This window comes from Drosophila guanche, unplaced genomic scaffold (assembly GCF_900245975.1).
Source record: "Drosophila guanche unplaced genomic scaffold, DGUA_6, whole genome shotgun sequence".
Lineage (NCBI taxonomy): Eukaryota > Metazoa > Arthropoda > Insecta > Diptera > Drosophilidae > Drosophila > Drosophila guanche.
This window is the reverse complement of record NW_022995769.1, coordinates 320834-333702: the sequence shown is the minus strand read 5'-3', so window position 1 is coordinate 333702 and position 12869 is coordinate 320834. Positions and strand designations below refer to the sequence as shown.

The 12869-nt window shown below is 39.2% G+C and overlaps 3 protein-coding genes across 6 annotated transcripts; all 3 read left to right on the top strand.

Moving 5' to 3' along the window:
* The first annotated feature begins 3149 nt into the window (after window positions 1-3149).
* Window positions 3150-3946, top strand: LOC117591259 (protein Z600). Its single transcript, XM_034284445.1, has one exon. The coding sequence runs from the start codon at window positions 3674-3676 to the stop codon at window positions 3917-3919; it is 246 nt and encodes an 81-aa protein (XP_034140336.1). The 5' UTR covers window positions 3150-3673; the 3' UTR covers window positions 3920-3946.
* A 145-nt stretch (window positions 3947-4091) lies between these two features.
* LOC117591258 (gonadal protein gdl) lies at window positions 4092-4974 on the top strand. Its single transcript, XM_034284444.1, has 3 exons — window positions 4092-4344; window positions 4397-4691; window positions 4762-4974. Exons 1-3 carry the CDS (start codon window positions 4187-4189, stop codon window positions 4903-4905), a joined length of 597 nt encoding a protein of 198 aa, XP_034140335.1. The 5' UTR covers window positions 4092-4186; the 3' UTR covers window positions 4906-4974.
* A 155-nt stretch (window positions 4975-5129) lies between these two features.
* On the top strand, window positions 5130-7049 carry LOC117591256 (peptide methionine sulfoxide reductase). 4 transcript variants are annotated; one of them, XM_034284442.1, is made up of 4 exons: window positions 5130-5286; window positions 5878-6059; window positions 6195-6455; window positions 6515-7049. In XM_034284442.1, the coding sequence occupies exons 1-4, from the start codon at window positions 5236-5238 to the stop codon at window positions 6747-6749; spliced, it is 729 nt and encodes a 242-aa protein (XP_034140333.1). In that variant the 5' UTR covers window positions 5130-5235; the 3' UTR covers window positions 6750-7049. The 4 variants fall into 4 exon arrangements, with proteins under 4 accessions (XP_034140333.1, XP_034140331.1, XP_034140334.1 ...); XM_034284440.1 differs by having other exon boundaries at window positions 5878-6071; XM_034284443.1 differs by lacking the exon at window positions 5130-5286 and adding an exon at window positions 5388-5499 and having other exon boundaries at window positions 5878-6071.
* Window positions 7050-12869: the final 5820 nt, after the last annotated feature.

The following is a 12869-nucleotide window of genomic DNA, read 5'->3' as shown; positions in this document are numbered from 1 at the left end:
ACGATAGAGAAAGAGGAAGAACATGCATTTAATAGGTGAATATCGAAATTGAAAAGAAGAAGAGATTAAATTGATTTGAATTCCGACTCGGTCAAACCAGCAGCACTTGGCTTTTTATTTCGAGATTTTGATTCCGAACCGGTTGCGAGGAGGTGCGGAAACAGTGCCCAACTGCTAATTTTTAAAAGTTAAAACCAAGACTCGGTTTTTAACGCTCTGTATTAGAAAAAGAGTGACCATCAAAGTTGCGTACCAGAAATTTTCATAGATGGCGCCACTTTCGAAAAATCTGCTGTGAAACCTAGGGGTCATTATTGCACAGAATGTGCAGGGAAAAAGTACCAATTTTATTGCTGTTTTAAATATCTCATAAATTGGAAAATACGATTAACTGATCCAATTTTTTGATGCATTTTATTTAGTATGCTTTTTACTACGTGTTCTGTAATGTGAACGATATCTAGTGGTTGGCGATGTCTTCTACATCTAGATGTAGTCATGAGTGCCGGGTATAAAAGTTGTGACGCGTAAGAAGCGTCTCACACGTCCCTTCTCGTTTGTTTTGTGTTCGGGCGCTGCCTCTGTTGCGAGCCTGCAGTGTGTGGGTCTAGAGAAGGGCGGCGAGCTAACGGAGCGTGTTGGGGTGAGAAGTGTTGTAGATGTAGATGTCAGATGAAGAAAATATTTAAAATTTTACAAAACACCGCTAAGGTGCAGATGTAGTACTGAGTGCCGGGTATAAAAGTTGTGACGCGTAAAAAGCGTCTCACACGTCCCTTCTCGATTATTGTTCAAGTAATTGATTTCTGTCACAACTTCTTCATATTTGATGATTTTAATAAGAAAGCTTATTTGGCAGGGTGACTCAAGGAATTTTTCTACTTCAGTCTGTGTTATTTATTTACTTATGTATTTATTTATTATATATTTATTAGTTATTTAGTAGTTATATTTATATAACTTGTTTAATATGGTAAGAAATAACAAAAAGATTATATTTGGCGTTCACAGACATCAGATAGATTAGTGTTCAAATTCTTGGAAAAACGGGATTGGGCATGTTGGGCTGATCCTTATGAGCTCCAGTCCATATTAAGTGGTACTTCCTAGCCTTCTAGTTGGAGCACTTTACAAAATTATGTGGGCCAGCATACTTTTTCATACATTACATTTGTATTCCAGTCGAAAAACACCTGTAAAAATGATCTTTCAACAAGATATGATCAGAAACACTCAAGAAAGCTCGCCAGAAATTGGGTTTCATCTGAAAACATCGGCAGTTTTCCATGTTCAAATCAGTTCAGGATCAAGGAGTTCAAATCAGGATCTAAATGTTATCAAAATCTTATGGAAGAATGCCAAAAGCATTATAATAAATGCACTTCCAGCAACCAGAGCAAAGTGAGAGCCAGTGGTTACAAAATTATTGGCTAAAATCCTAATGAAGCTTGGGCAGGCCTTTATTGATATATTACAGGCAGGAGAGGGGAAGTAATTAAATCAAAATTATAAAAAACTTAATATTAAACCTCAACAAACATGTAGAGCATGAAAGATAAATATTAACCTGAGTTTCGGTTTTTTTTTTTTAGATTTTTCAAAAATCCACTATTATTTCATTGAACATCAGTTTTCATGGGTATTTTTGTAAAGTCATGTAAGTCAAGAATATGGAATGCATTTGTTCTGGTTCATAATGTGTATATTTCAGGCTTTCTAAAAAGGTATCACTTGTTGAATTTGGATGATTAAATATGTCTTAAAATAGCTTTGAAAGTGGTGAGTTGCGGCACTACTATTTCGTTGAACACAGCTGTACATATATATGTCCACTTTTGCGTGCGAAGCAATGGCTTGCGGCAGTACCGCGCGCGTTGGGCGCCCACTCCCGAATACGGCCGCACTCAAAATTGTACAAAATTATAAAGCAAGAAAAGACTAGATTGAAGGAATAAACAAATGAATACAACAAAAAAATAAAATATAAAAAAAAATGTCCACTTTTGATATTTTCGAATTTTACATTTTAAATTTTGTTTACATCTGTCATCTACATAATTTCTCATGCCAACACGCAGAGCCACACTTTGTATGCGGCAAAGTGTGCGAGCGGAATAGTAGGAGTAAACAAAGCTGTTGAAAGTGGTCGGGTGAAGCCACTGCAAATGGATTTCTTCATTCTGGCTATATTAAAGCTTTAATAAGCCTATCTATCTACCATCTATCCTAAGCCTATCTTAGTTCGGTGAACTGATAGACATGGACATTCTCTACGGAACAACGTTTTTAGTTTTCTCCAATTTGAGGTCGTTAGAGATTTTCGATTTTTGTGTGGGCGGTAGTGACTGTAGTTCTTATGGCCTCATCTTGGCGCTCATCTGGACGGACTATATCGATCCGGCCATTGATGCTTATCAAGAATAAAAAAACATTTTTTTTTTTTTAATTAATACTTTATGGGGTCGGAAACGTTTCCTTCTACGCGTTACATTGTACATATGTACATACACCATCGAGCAAATATTCGACATATTCTACAACCCGGGTACTCTTCGAGTACCGGGTATAAAAATACAACATATTACGGAAAACTAAGGTTTTGTATTTTTACTGTACTGTACTGCAAGACTTAAGCCCGGTATTCAGATGCCCTATATTTTCTTGCAACAGAAATTGCCATATATTTCGCTCTGTGCTCTCTGATTGCCCAAAGTGCATGTTCTCTGGGTACACTGTTCAGTGTTTCTTTACAAAATGAGATCCGTTAAAAATTCAAATTTTGTATGAAAGCAGGAGGAGTGCGTTATTTCAGAGTGGATATGGAGCTTGAAACACAACAATGCATGGATAAAGCACCGCATTATTGGATAGGTCCGATAAATCATAAACATGTGTTTTATCTCCATATAAATTTTTGAAATGAGTACCGAGTATGAGATTAATCAATTATAATAAGTTTTGAATCGTCTTCATTTAATGCTCTTTTGTTTTGCTTGTTTCCTTAATTGTTTCTTGCTTTTGTCGACAGAAGATAGAATTATTCTTTCTTTTCTTCGGTTTTTAATCGGTTGGTTTTCTGAACAACAACAGAGTTGATTTCTTATCGTTAGCATGGGAATATCCTCCCTGTTTCGGTCGCAAGAAAGTACTGAGTCGCATCTGGATCGCGTCTGAGTACTGGGCTTCAGGCAAGGATTTTATCCCGAGGATTTGAATTGGGCATTAATAAAGCCGATATGTTGATAAATAAATGTCATGGATACAAATATTTGTGATTTAAGAGGCAGTCTATCTTCCACTGGTTATGATTCCACTTGCCTATTTTAAGGGTAAGTCGAGATATGTTCATAATTGGGAGTTGTACATACCTAAGTTCTCTTGAAAATATACCGTCTGTGGATTATAAGACAGCTCCCAGCTGAATACCTAAAGAGCGTTAAAATACGATTAGGGGTTATTTTCAGCGAAAAACTGTACAATTTGGCAGGTAATGCCATAAAACGGCAGATGTAGAAATAAAGAAAGGTTTTTCCACGACGATTTTTATGACTGTATGGACATTGCACACCAATCACTGGCATATAAATTGTTGCCTTAGGCTAATGGAAATCAGTTGCATGCCAACAATTTCAAGCAACGCAATATTGCCTTTCGGAATATTAGGCCTTAAATCATGTCGAGCACCGAGACGGAGACCAGCCAAATTTTACAACGCTTTAACAGCCTAAGAATTGTAGAAGCGAGTGAGGACAGCAAAAGAGAATGCTTCTCATCATTGGTACCAGCTACTCCCAGCTGCGGGGGACAAGGAAAATTTCAAATGGAGCCCAAGAAACGACGCAAGATAAAACTAAATCGAGTCTACACCTATGAGACGGGTGCGCACTTTATCAAGGCTCGCAAGTCTTTGAACTTTTAGTCAACAAAAATACAACATAACTATTCCTGATGTAATCATTATTTTGTAAGCAGCACTGATTTCAAATCAAAAATACGTGTTCAGCACAATTACAATAAAGACTATTTTAAATATAACAAGGTTCGCGGCTTTTTCTGTCATCGATATTTCCTGTTATTGCAGTCCTGAACAACAGCTGAAACTCATTCATGTAGTGCAAAGCTGAGCAGACTTTTGATTTTTCTAAGTAGTATACAACTATAAATAAAAAAGAGCAAAAAACACAATATGACTGACATTACTGTGTCCAATGAGGGACATGTGAAGCAAAATGAGCCGGTGGCCGTGGCAGAAGACCCATATCCGCAACCATCTCCGGAATTCTTACAGCGCAAAATCTATTTTCTCGTGGATCAGCTTAGAAAAATGCACGCCGAACTGCCAGAGTAAGTTAAATAGGCTCTCAAACACTTAAATAACGTTAGATTTTGCTTACAGAAACCTGCAAACCCGAATTTCCTACGATCTTCTAACAGAACTGGCCAATTGTGTGCTGAATGACAGCATTTTCGTTATAGTCAAGGCACTAATGGAACTTCAGCATGAGACTGAGAGGCATTTGATAAAAATGCGTATGCAGGTAGAAAACGAATATGAAATTGAATTGGACGACTGGCAGGCCAAAATTAAGGATCCCGAGGAACTTCTGCACATTCTGGGCCTAATGAAACTTAAACATTCAAAAAAACTAGTCGAGTCCGATAAGAAGATTATTGAAATTCTTGATCAAAAGGCAGGTTTGCACAATACATGGTTTGCTGGTGTTCCCTTTTATTTAACTGCTTCACCTGTTTTTCCCCCAGGTTAATGACCAGCAATCCACTTTGCAGAAGGCTGGTGTGCCTGGCTTCTATGTGACAGAAAATCCTAAGGAGATCAAAATACAAATGTTCTTGCTGGATTTTATTTTACGTCTGAGTCGTATTAAGTACGAGCCAAACAAGTAGCACATTAACTATTAAAATTTAATCCTGTGTTAAGTTAGAATATATAAACATATAAATGATTAACCACGATCAAATGTCCAGATCAACGTACTAAAAACCTGTCGTGCTGCGCAGTTAATCAGTGAGGAATTGTGAGAGTGCCAAAGAGAGAAAAAGAGTGGGCGAACATGGGAGGGAGAGCATAGAGACAAATATAGAGATAGCGCCTCTTTTACTACCGGCGAGCGTAGTAAGCTGAGAGCCGGCGCTATAAAATGTGGCGACCAGCATACGGATTCATCAGTTTGTCTTGAAATTTCAAAAGAAAAAAAAAAAAATCTTGTGTGTAAAATGTCGCTTACCATCAGGACAGCTGTTTCACATCCTGAGCTTAAGGATCTGGTGAGTATTTCTTAATTGTATTTAGTTCTCGCAAGATCTGACAAGGTCAGCCGATCAGTTTGGTCATAAATAGTAGTTTAATACAGTGGAAAGCATTTGCTCTTTTTAGCTAGGTATTTCGTTTTGCTTAGTTTTGGCCAACCATTCTTAGTTGCTTACCAACACCAACCTGCTCGGCACGAAATGTTTGCGCATTTTTTTCGTAATTTTAAGGCAAGAAATATTTTACTTGCTTACATCAGTGTCTTCTAATGTTTATTTTTTATCAAACGTGAGAAATAAGCATGATAAACTTGAGTTTTCTTGAAAATTGGTTTAAACCATCGACCTTGATTTTGGTTTTGTAATGTGTGTGGATGCAATCAGCTGTTTTGTCGAAAGCACACAAAGAAAGAGAAAGTGAAAGAATGAACTGCTAGAGAAACACACTAGAAATTTAAAAAAGTGCACAAGTGTGAATTGTTGTAAAATGCGCTGGCTGCTGCGATTTGGTTACATTCTCAAATTTCTGTTCTTGGTGTGACCTACAATGCAACGAAATGTATTCAATATTACTCACTCTTCTATTCATTTGTTGTCGCCAACTTTCAGAGAACTGTTCGAAATGAACAAAAGGAACTCAGCATATCGCCTGTGCACCATGTTAACATTCCCAAAGCCACAGCTACCTTCGGGATGGGATGCTTCTGGGGAGCCGAATCGCTGTATGGAGCGACCCGGGGCGTTTTAAGGACTACTGTGGGCTATGCCGGGGGCAGCTCTGAATTGCCAACGTACCGTAAACTGTAAGATTAGAGAAATTTAACTTTGATCATTCTAACCCGAATATCTTTTTTTTATTCGCACACTTCTACGAAACTCTACACCAATCACTCTCCGACGCCTTACTAACCCTCAAATCTCAACAGCGGCGATCACACGGAGGTTTTGGAAATTGACTACGATCCCACAGTTATCAGCTTCAAGGAGCTATTGGATCTGTTCTGGAACAATCATGAGTACGGCCTGACGACTCCAATCAAGCGTCAGTACGCCTCCTTGATTCTCTACCATGATAATGAGCAAAAGAAAATGGCTGTAACCTCCAAGCTGGAGGAGCAGGAGCGTCGGGCACCCGAGGTTATTACTACTGAGGTGGTACCCAAGGTGAACTTTTATGCGGCCGAAGCGTAAGTTGAAACAAAACGTCATCTCCGTCAAGGCTAATAAACATTCTAAATTCCCAAAGCTATCATCAAAAATATAGACTGCAGGGTCACAAGGATCTAGCCACCTCTCTTAACCTCAGCCCCACGCTGTTGCAGAGCAGCTATGTGGCCACCAAACTGAATGGCTATCTGGCTGGTGTCGGGGGCATGGAGCAGTTCAAATCGGAGGTGGATACATTGGGACTCACGCCCACTCAGCGTCAGTACTGTAGCTATCACGTAGAGCAAAACGAGGGTCAGGGCCTCTACTGCTGACATGGACGTCTCTGCATAGATGTTAAGCTAATATCGTAAAATAAGGGGGTATAAAGGACACATAAAATTGACGAACCGTTTTTGCGTTTGTGTGTGAAGAATCACTGTAATACGCGTGTACGTGAGCGGCAGCGCAGTAGCAGCGCCTTGTCCTATACCCTTTAGATAAGGCCGTGCCGTTCCTGGTATAAAGTAATGACAAGATTTTATTTGTTATTTGCTACAAAAAATGCGTATTATGTACATTACGAATATCGAAACAAATATTAAATATATAAAACATATTTTATAACAAAGCTATTTCAAATACAATTTACGACTCTTTTTCTGTCAAAAGAGAGAAATAGAGAAATCTTGTGTAGCTTACGTTCTTGTATTATTTGGCTTCATCCTAGATAATTGAAAAAAAACACATCTTAAATAGATTACTGCCTAATCTGGGATGATACAATTTTGGTAGTCATATAATAATTTCCACGCAGAATGATAACAACTTTGCGGGGTCACATGGCTAGATGCCCCCATTGTGTCTACGATCTGATCAAGCGAGACGCAAATGGCTTGTTAAATCAGCTATACCTTGATTATGGTTAGATTCCATTAAAATTATATTCTCATATACATAGATACATTTGTAATCGATTTATTTTTGATGTGTATGCTTTGTACACAAATTTGGCAGGGTGTCTTCATTTATATGTTTTATATTTTCCAAACCATATTCCCGTTTAGATGAAATCTAAGTACGATTCAAGGTATATAAATCTTGAACCTTTACAGAAATGCTAAGTGAAAATTTGAAGGACCTTTGACGAGAGGCTGTAATGACTAGCAAAATATAGAATTTAAAATAAAAATTAAACCACCTAGTCATTGTCTTTCTATTTTATAGGGTTTGATTAGATACACTTAGTGAGTCAAGTTTAAAAAAAAATATAATATATGAAACGGCGGCGTTTACAAATCAAACAACTTTTATTATATCCGGGGCCTTCAACCCACACCCTATAGCTTTGACCGCTCTTTTATTAATTTATATTAAGCACATGTTTTTCCCAGTCACCCTCTTCTCTTATCTTCTCTTATTGAATGAATGGCAAGCCAGAGAGCTGCGCAACTATCAGACAACGCTCTCTTCTCTCCGTCTTCGTCTCTTCCCCTCTATCGATCGTTCATAGCGTCGAACAGGCGTGCGATAAAGCCAGCAAACAGAAAAGTATTTTGTTTACTGCAAATGCAAGATTTAATTTGTATTTTGGTAAATGATTTCTCTACAAAAGGATGTACAAAATCGCATGCAATTTGGTCTAGGCATACCCTTTAAGCTAAATTACATGATTAAACAAAAATTATTAAAATCGAAGCACCCATTGGGGGCTTGCGAACTTTTGCGCTTTAAGGGATTCTTAGCTAAGATATCAGTCTTTACTTCGAGGATAGAACAGCTTGGCCTAGGATCCATCAGCTGCGAAAATTTGGTAAAGAAATCTATAACCGTTTATCACCAGTGATTTTTACAAGATTTTGAGTTATAAGTTTCAGCCCAGAAGAGGAAGAGAAGCATTTCCCAAAGCACACGAGATCGTGAAAAGCGCGACTAGACATAATAACAAAACAAAAGCTATTACTGACGGCGAGCTTTAATTGTATTGGTCGCACGGGTTTAGTTGATAATAATTTCTCTGGTTGTGTTTTATAAGAAAAAAAACGGGCAGTGGGTAAAAAAAATTCGCTTGAACATTGCCCAAGTCAGTCCGTAAGTGCCAGTCACTGGAAGGCCACTGAGGCTTTTTCTACACACACACATATATATATTTATGTTGATATGTACATATATATGCATGTACATATGTACATTTTCATGTAATCAATATGATATGCATTAATTCTTTATACCCTGGTATGGTGAAGATATTTCTAATACCGATACTAATCTCTACACACTCTGCTTCTGCTTCACTCGGCCCCTGCCTCTGCCCTCCCCCTGCAGATTCCTCTACCGACTTTTAATCCACCCCGTCCCGCAGCTTATATTTGTTTTTTTTTTTTTTTTTGTGCGGGCACTGCCTCTGTCTCTACAGCGAGTCTGCAGTGTGTGGGTCTAAGGAAGATCGGCGAGCTAACGGAGCGTGTTGGTGGGAGAAGTGTTGTAGATGTAGATGCCCGATAAAGAAAATATTTAAAATTTGACAAAACACCGCTAAGGTGCAGATGTAGTACTGAGTGCCGGGTATAAAAGTTGTGACGCGTAAGAAGCGTCTCACACGTCCCTTCTCGTTTTTCTTAAATCCATCAATGTCGTAGATGTACAACTGCCATTACTGCCAGTCATTCATGCTTTTGATTAGGTTTATTGGCAACGAGAAGGGACGTGTGAGACGCTTCTTACGCGTCACAACTTTTATACCCGGCACTACATCTAGATGTAGAAGACATCGCCAACCACTAGATATCGTTCACATTACAGAACACGTAGTAAAAGCCTACTAAATAAAATTTATCAATCAAATTGGATCAGTTAATATTTTCCAATTTATGAGATATTTAAAACAGCAATAAAATTGGTACATTCTTGGACAGATAGGTTTCACAGCAAATTTTTCGAAAGTGGCGCCATCTATGAAAACTTCTTGTACGTAACTTTGATGGTCCAATGGTCTGCACATTCATGCAATAATGACCGATAGGTTTCACAGCAAATTTTTCGAAAGTAGCGCCATCTAGCGTTAAAAACCGAGTCTTGGTTAAAAGTCGGAAGAGTCAACGACAGGGGGAGGGCAGAGGCAGGGGCCGAGTGAAGCAGAAGCAGAGTGTGAATGAGAGAATGTAAAAAGAACATCAAAAGCTGCGGGACAGGGTGGGTTTAGCCACTGGAAATTAATTTCTCCATTGTGGCTATAATAATGATCAGTTTGGTGATCTGATAGATATGGCCATTTCCTACGGAATGGCGTTTTTTAGTTTTTTTTTATCTTCAAAACTGTAGATTTGGGAGGTTTTCGCCCTTTTGCGGACAAGACGGACAGACAGACATGGCCCTATCGACTCGGCTATTGATGTTGATTAAGAATATATATACTTTATGGGGTCGGAAACACTTCCTTCTGTGCGTTACATACAGCCGTTATTCGCACAAATACAATATACCCTATTTACTCTTTGAGTACCGGGTATAATAAGTATTGTTGATGTTGATACTCTTTTAGGTTATTCTCACATTCCGTAACCTAGTATGCAGGGTTCTCTTAGTTGTAGAGTTTAATCTAGAGTTTTTGGCCAACGAAAACGAGTTACAATTAGGGTACAATCAGAATGAGAAGGACGTGTGAGACGCTTCTTACGCGTCACAATTTTTATACCAGGCACTCAGTACTACATCCATACCTTAGCGGTGTTTTGTCAAATTTTACATATTTTCTTCATCTGTCATCTACATCTACTACACTTCTCACACCAACACGCTCCTTTAGCTCACCGCCCTTCCGTAGACACACACACTGCAGACGCTAAACCCATATCTGCAGGAAAGAAACCAGGACGGTGTAAATATGTGTACATTTATGGAAACCCATGAAACGATACCCTTTGCACATTCCGCAGTTTCAAAATATGACAAAGAATATGCCATATGTCTGGCAAAAACATCTGCAACCTTCTTTGATTGGTGGAGCACCAAGGCCGTGCCAATGAATATTTTTGCGACCGTGGCAAAGTTGTAAAACGGCGCCTCCAAGCACCCTTTATATTCAAATTTGGATAGTTTTGAGCCGAAATGGCCGTCTTCGCCTCTCCACGGCACGACGGTACTTGGTGCCAAAAGGAAAACAACTTAAAACATTTTGTTAACAGCCCACCCCGGTCTGTGTCTTAGCAACATGAAGCAACTGGCGTTCAAATAAGTTAAACAAATTAAAAATGCAAATAAATTCAATATAATTTTATTAGTCCATAAAAATTCTTTCCATGTTTTGTCGTTTGAATTCCTCAAGCTCGTCGAAAAGCACGGTGGTCATGTATCTTTCAACTTCAGCGGCATTGTTGCCTCCATTTTATTGAGACTTAACTCTCCATTGGCTAGGTACCCTCTCGGAATATAAAACAGATCTATATTTGTCGAGAGGCTAGCAACATTCCAACGAATACTGTACTGTATTACTGTACTGTGTACTGCCTGGCGTACACCCGCTTATCGGTTCCATACGAATATCATCCCTGATTTTTCTAGCGGCACCTTTTTTCCATCTGAGTAAGTACTACGCTTATTGTGCTATTATTTATATTTTAAGAAATAATAAGAAATTAATAAGAAAATTAAATAAGAATGTAAATCTAACTTATTTTACTATGCTGTCAATGTTAACCATATTAAATTATGATAGTAATTATGATAGTAATGGTCCAGGGTGACATATAACCTTTGGTGTTGTCTTCCAAATCGTTCACTCATGGACTCAGGGCCACTCTTCTATCCTGATTATCAATAACGCATCAATAACAGTTCATCCCTGGGGTTTTCGGTTTGCCGACAAACTCCTCATGTCCACAGTGCAAAAGCCACACTGCAGGCATACAATAGGCATTGTAAAAAGCTCGTATTGGTACCGTTGGTAGCACCACAACACCCTCAGTGTCCTGATCATTGCTGCGCTAAAAGTGTTTGGAAGTTGGAAGTATTTCTCCCTCGAACATGGTGCGCGCGGACATGCTGCCGATGATGGTGTTGGTGTCGGCAATGCAGTTGGGCGTCCGAACAATTTTGCGATTGTGCATGCCTCTTTGGCCTGAGAAAAGGTGCTAAAGCGGCTGTAAAGGCAAAACCTGGATCACAACCTGATGGCCGTTGCCGCCGATGGCTGCTTTACGAGCTGACGCCTCGCAGAGATATCCCGTCCTGTACGACTTCCATTATTTAAGAAACAGAATGTGGACATTGCCTTCGCGTCCATATACACAATCGGGTATAATTGGGAGAATTAGTTCCGAACCATTGACGAGGTCAATCCACCGGACAATGTAAACGCCGTTCACGTTTAGGAACTCCAGCAAATTCAGGATGTAGTGCGATGAAAGTTGGCTATGGATGAATTTCCATTCAACCTGAGGCAGCTGGAATCTTTCGGAGAATCTTTAAGTCTCAACATGCTGCAGCTATTCAGGATTATAAATAAAACATCCAGCCGTAAAACTATTCAGCTGGGTGCTGGGCATCTTGGTGAGCTTGACGGACCACAAGGACTTGCGTTAAGTTGTTGGTTCAAGATTCCTTAGCATTAGATTTGTAATTTTGTAACTAAAACTAAATTGGTGTGCGTTGGCATAACACAAAAAATCATTGCATCAAAAGAACTTTGAACAACGCCATACCGCACCGAAACGATTCTCCAGACCAACCTCAATGTACATACATATGCACATGTATGAACACATGCACATGTATGAACATATGTATGTACATATATACTGACGTTACGAATATAAAAGTAGTGACGCGTAGGAACACGACTCACAAAGTTCCTTCTTGCTCATTATTCAATGCTCAAGGAACCAAAGAGGGGCAACAGTTGGACACCAAGAATATGGACGAGTCCCATTCTGAGACGTTGGACATCGAGGCGCTGTGTCCGGCTCCATAAGTATAACTTGTCGCGGTCCCCTAGGACCGAAACAGGATGGTCGAGGAGGACTTAGGTCGACATAAAATCTTCTCATCTGATTGCAGAGCTTCCGTGTTAGTGTAATTATTATTTATAAGGGTTTTTAACTATTGTATTTGACTACATACATACAGGTATAGAAGTAATGGAGATCGTGAGTCATTGGATTCGTTAAGTATTTTTTATACCCGGTACTCGAAGAGTAAATAGGGTATATTGTATTTGTGCGAATAACGGTTGTATGTAACGCACAGAAGGAAACGTTTCCGACCCCATAAAGTATATATATATTCTTAATGAGCATCAATCGCCGAGTCGATATAGCCATGTCTGTCTGTCCGTCTCTCCGTCTTGTTGTCGGCTACTTCTCAGAGACTATAAGAGCTAGAGCCACCAAATGTTGCATCCAGATTGCTGTATGCTCACACTGAAACCAGTGTATTTAAAAAATTAGCCCCGCCCCCTT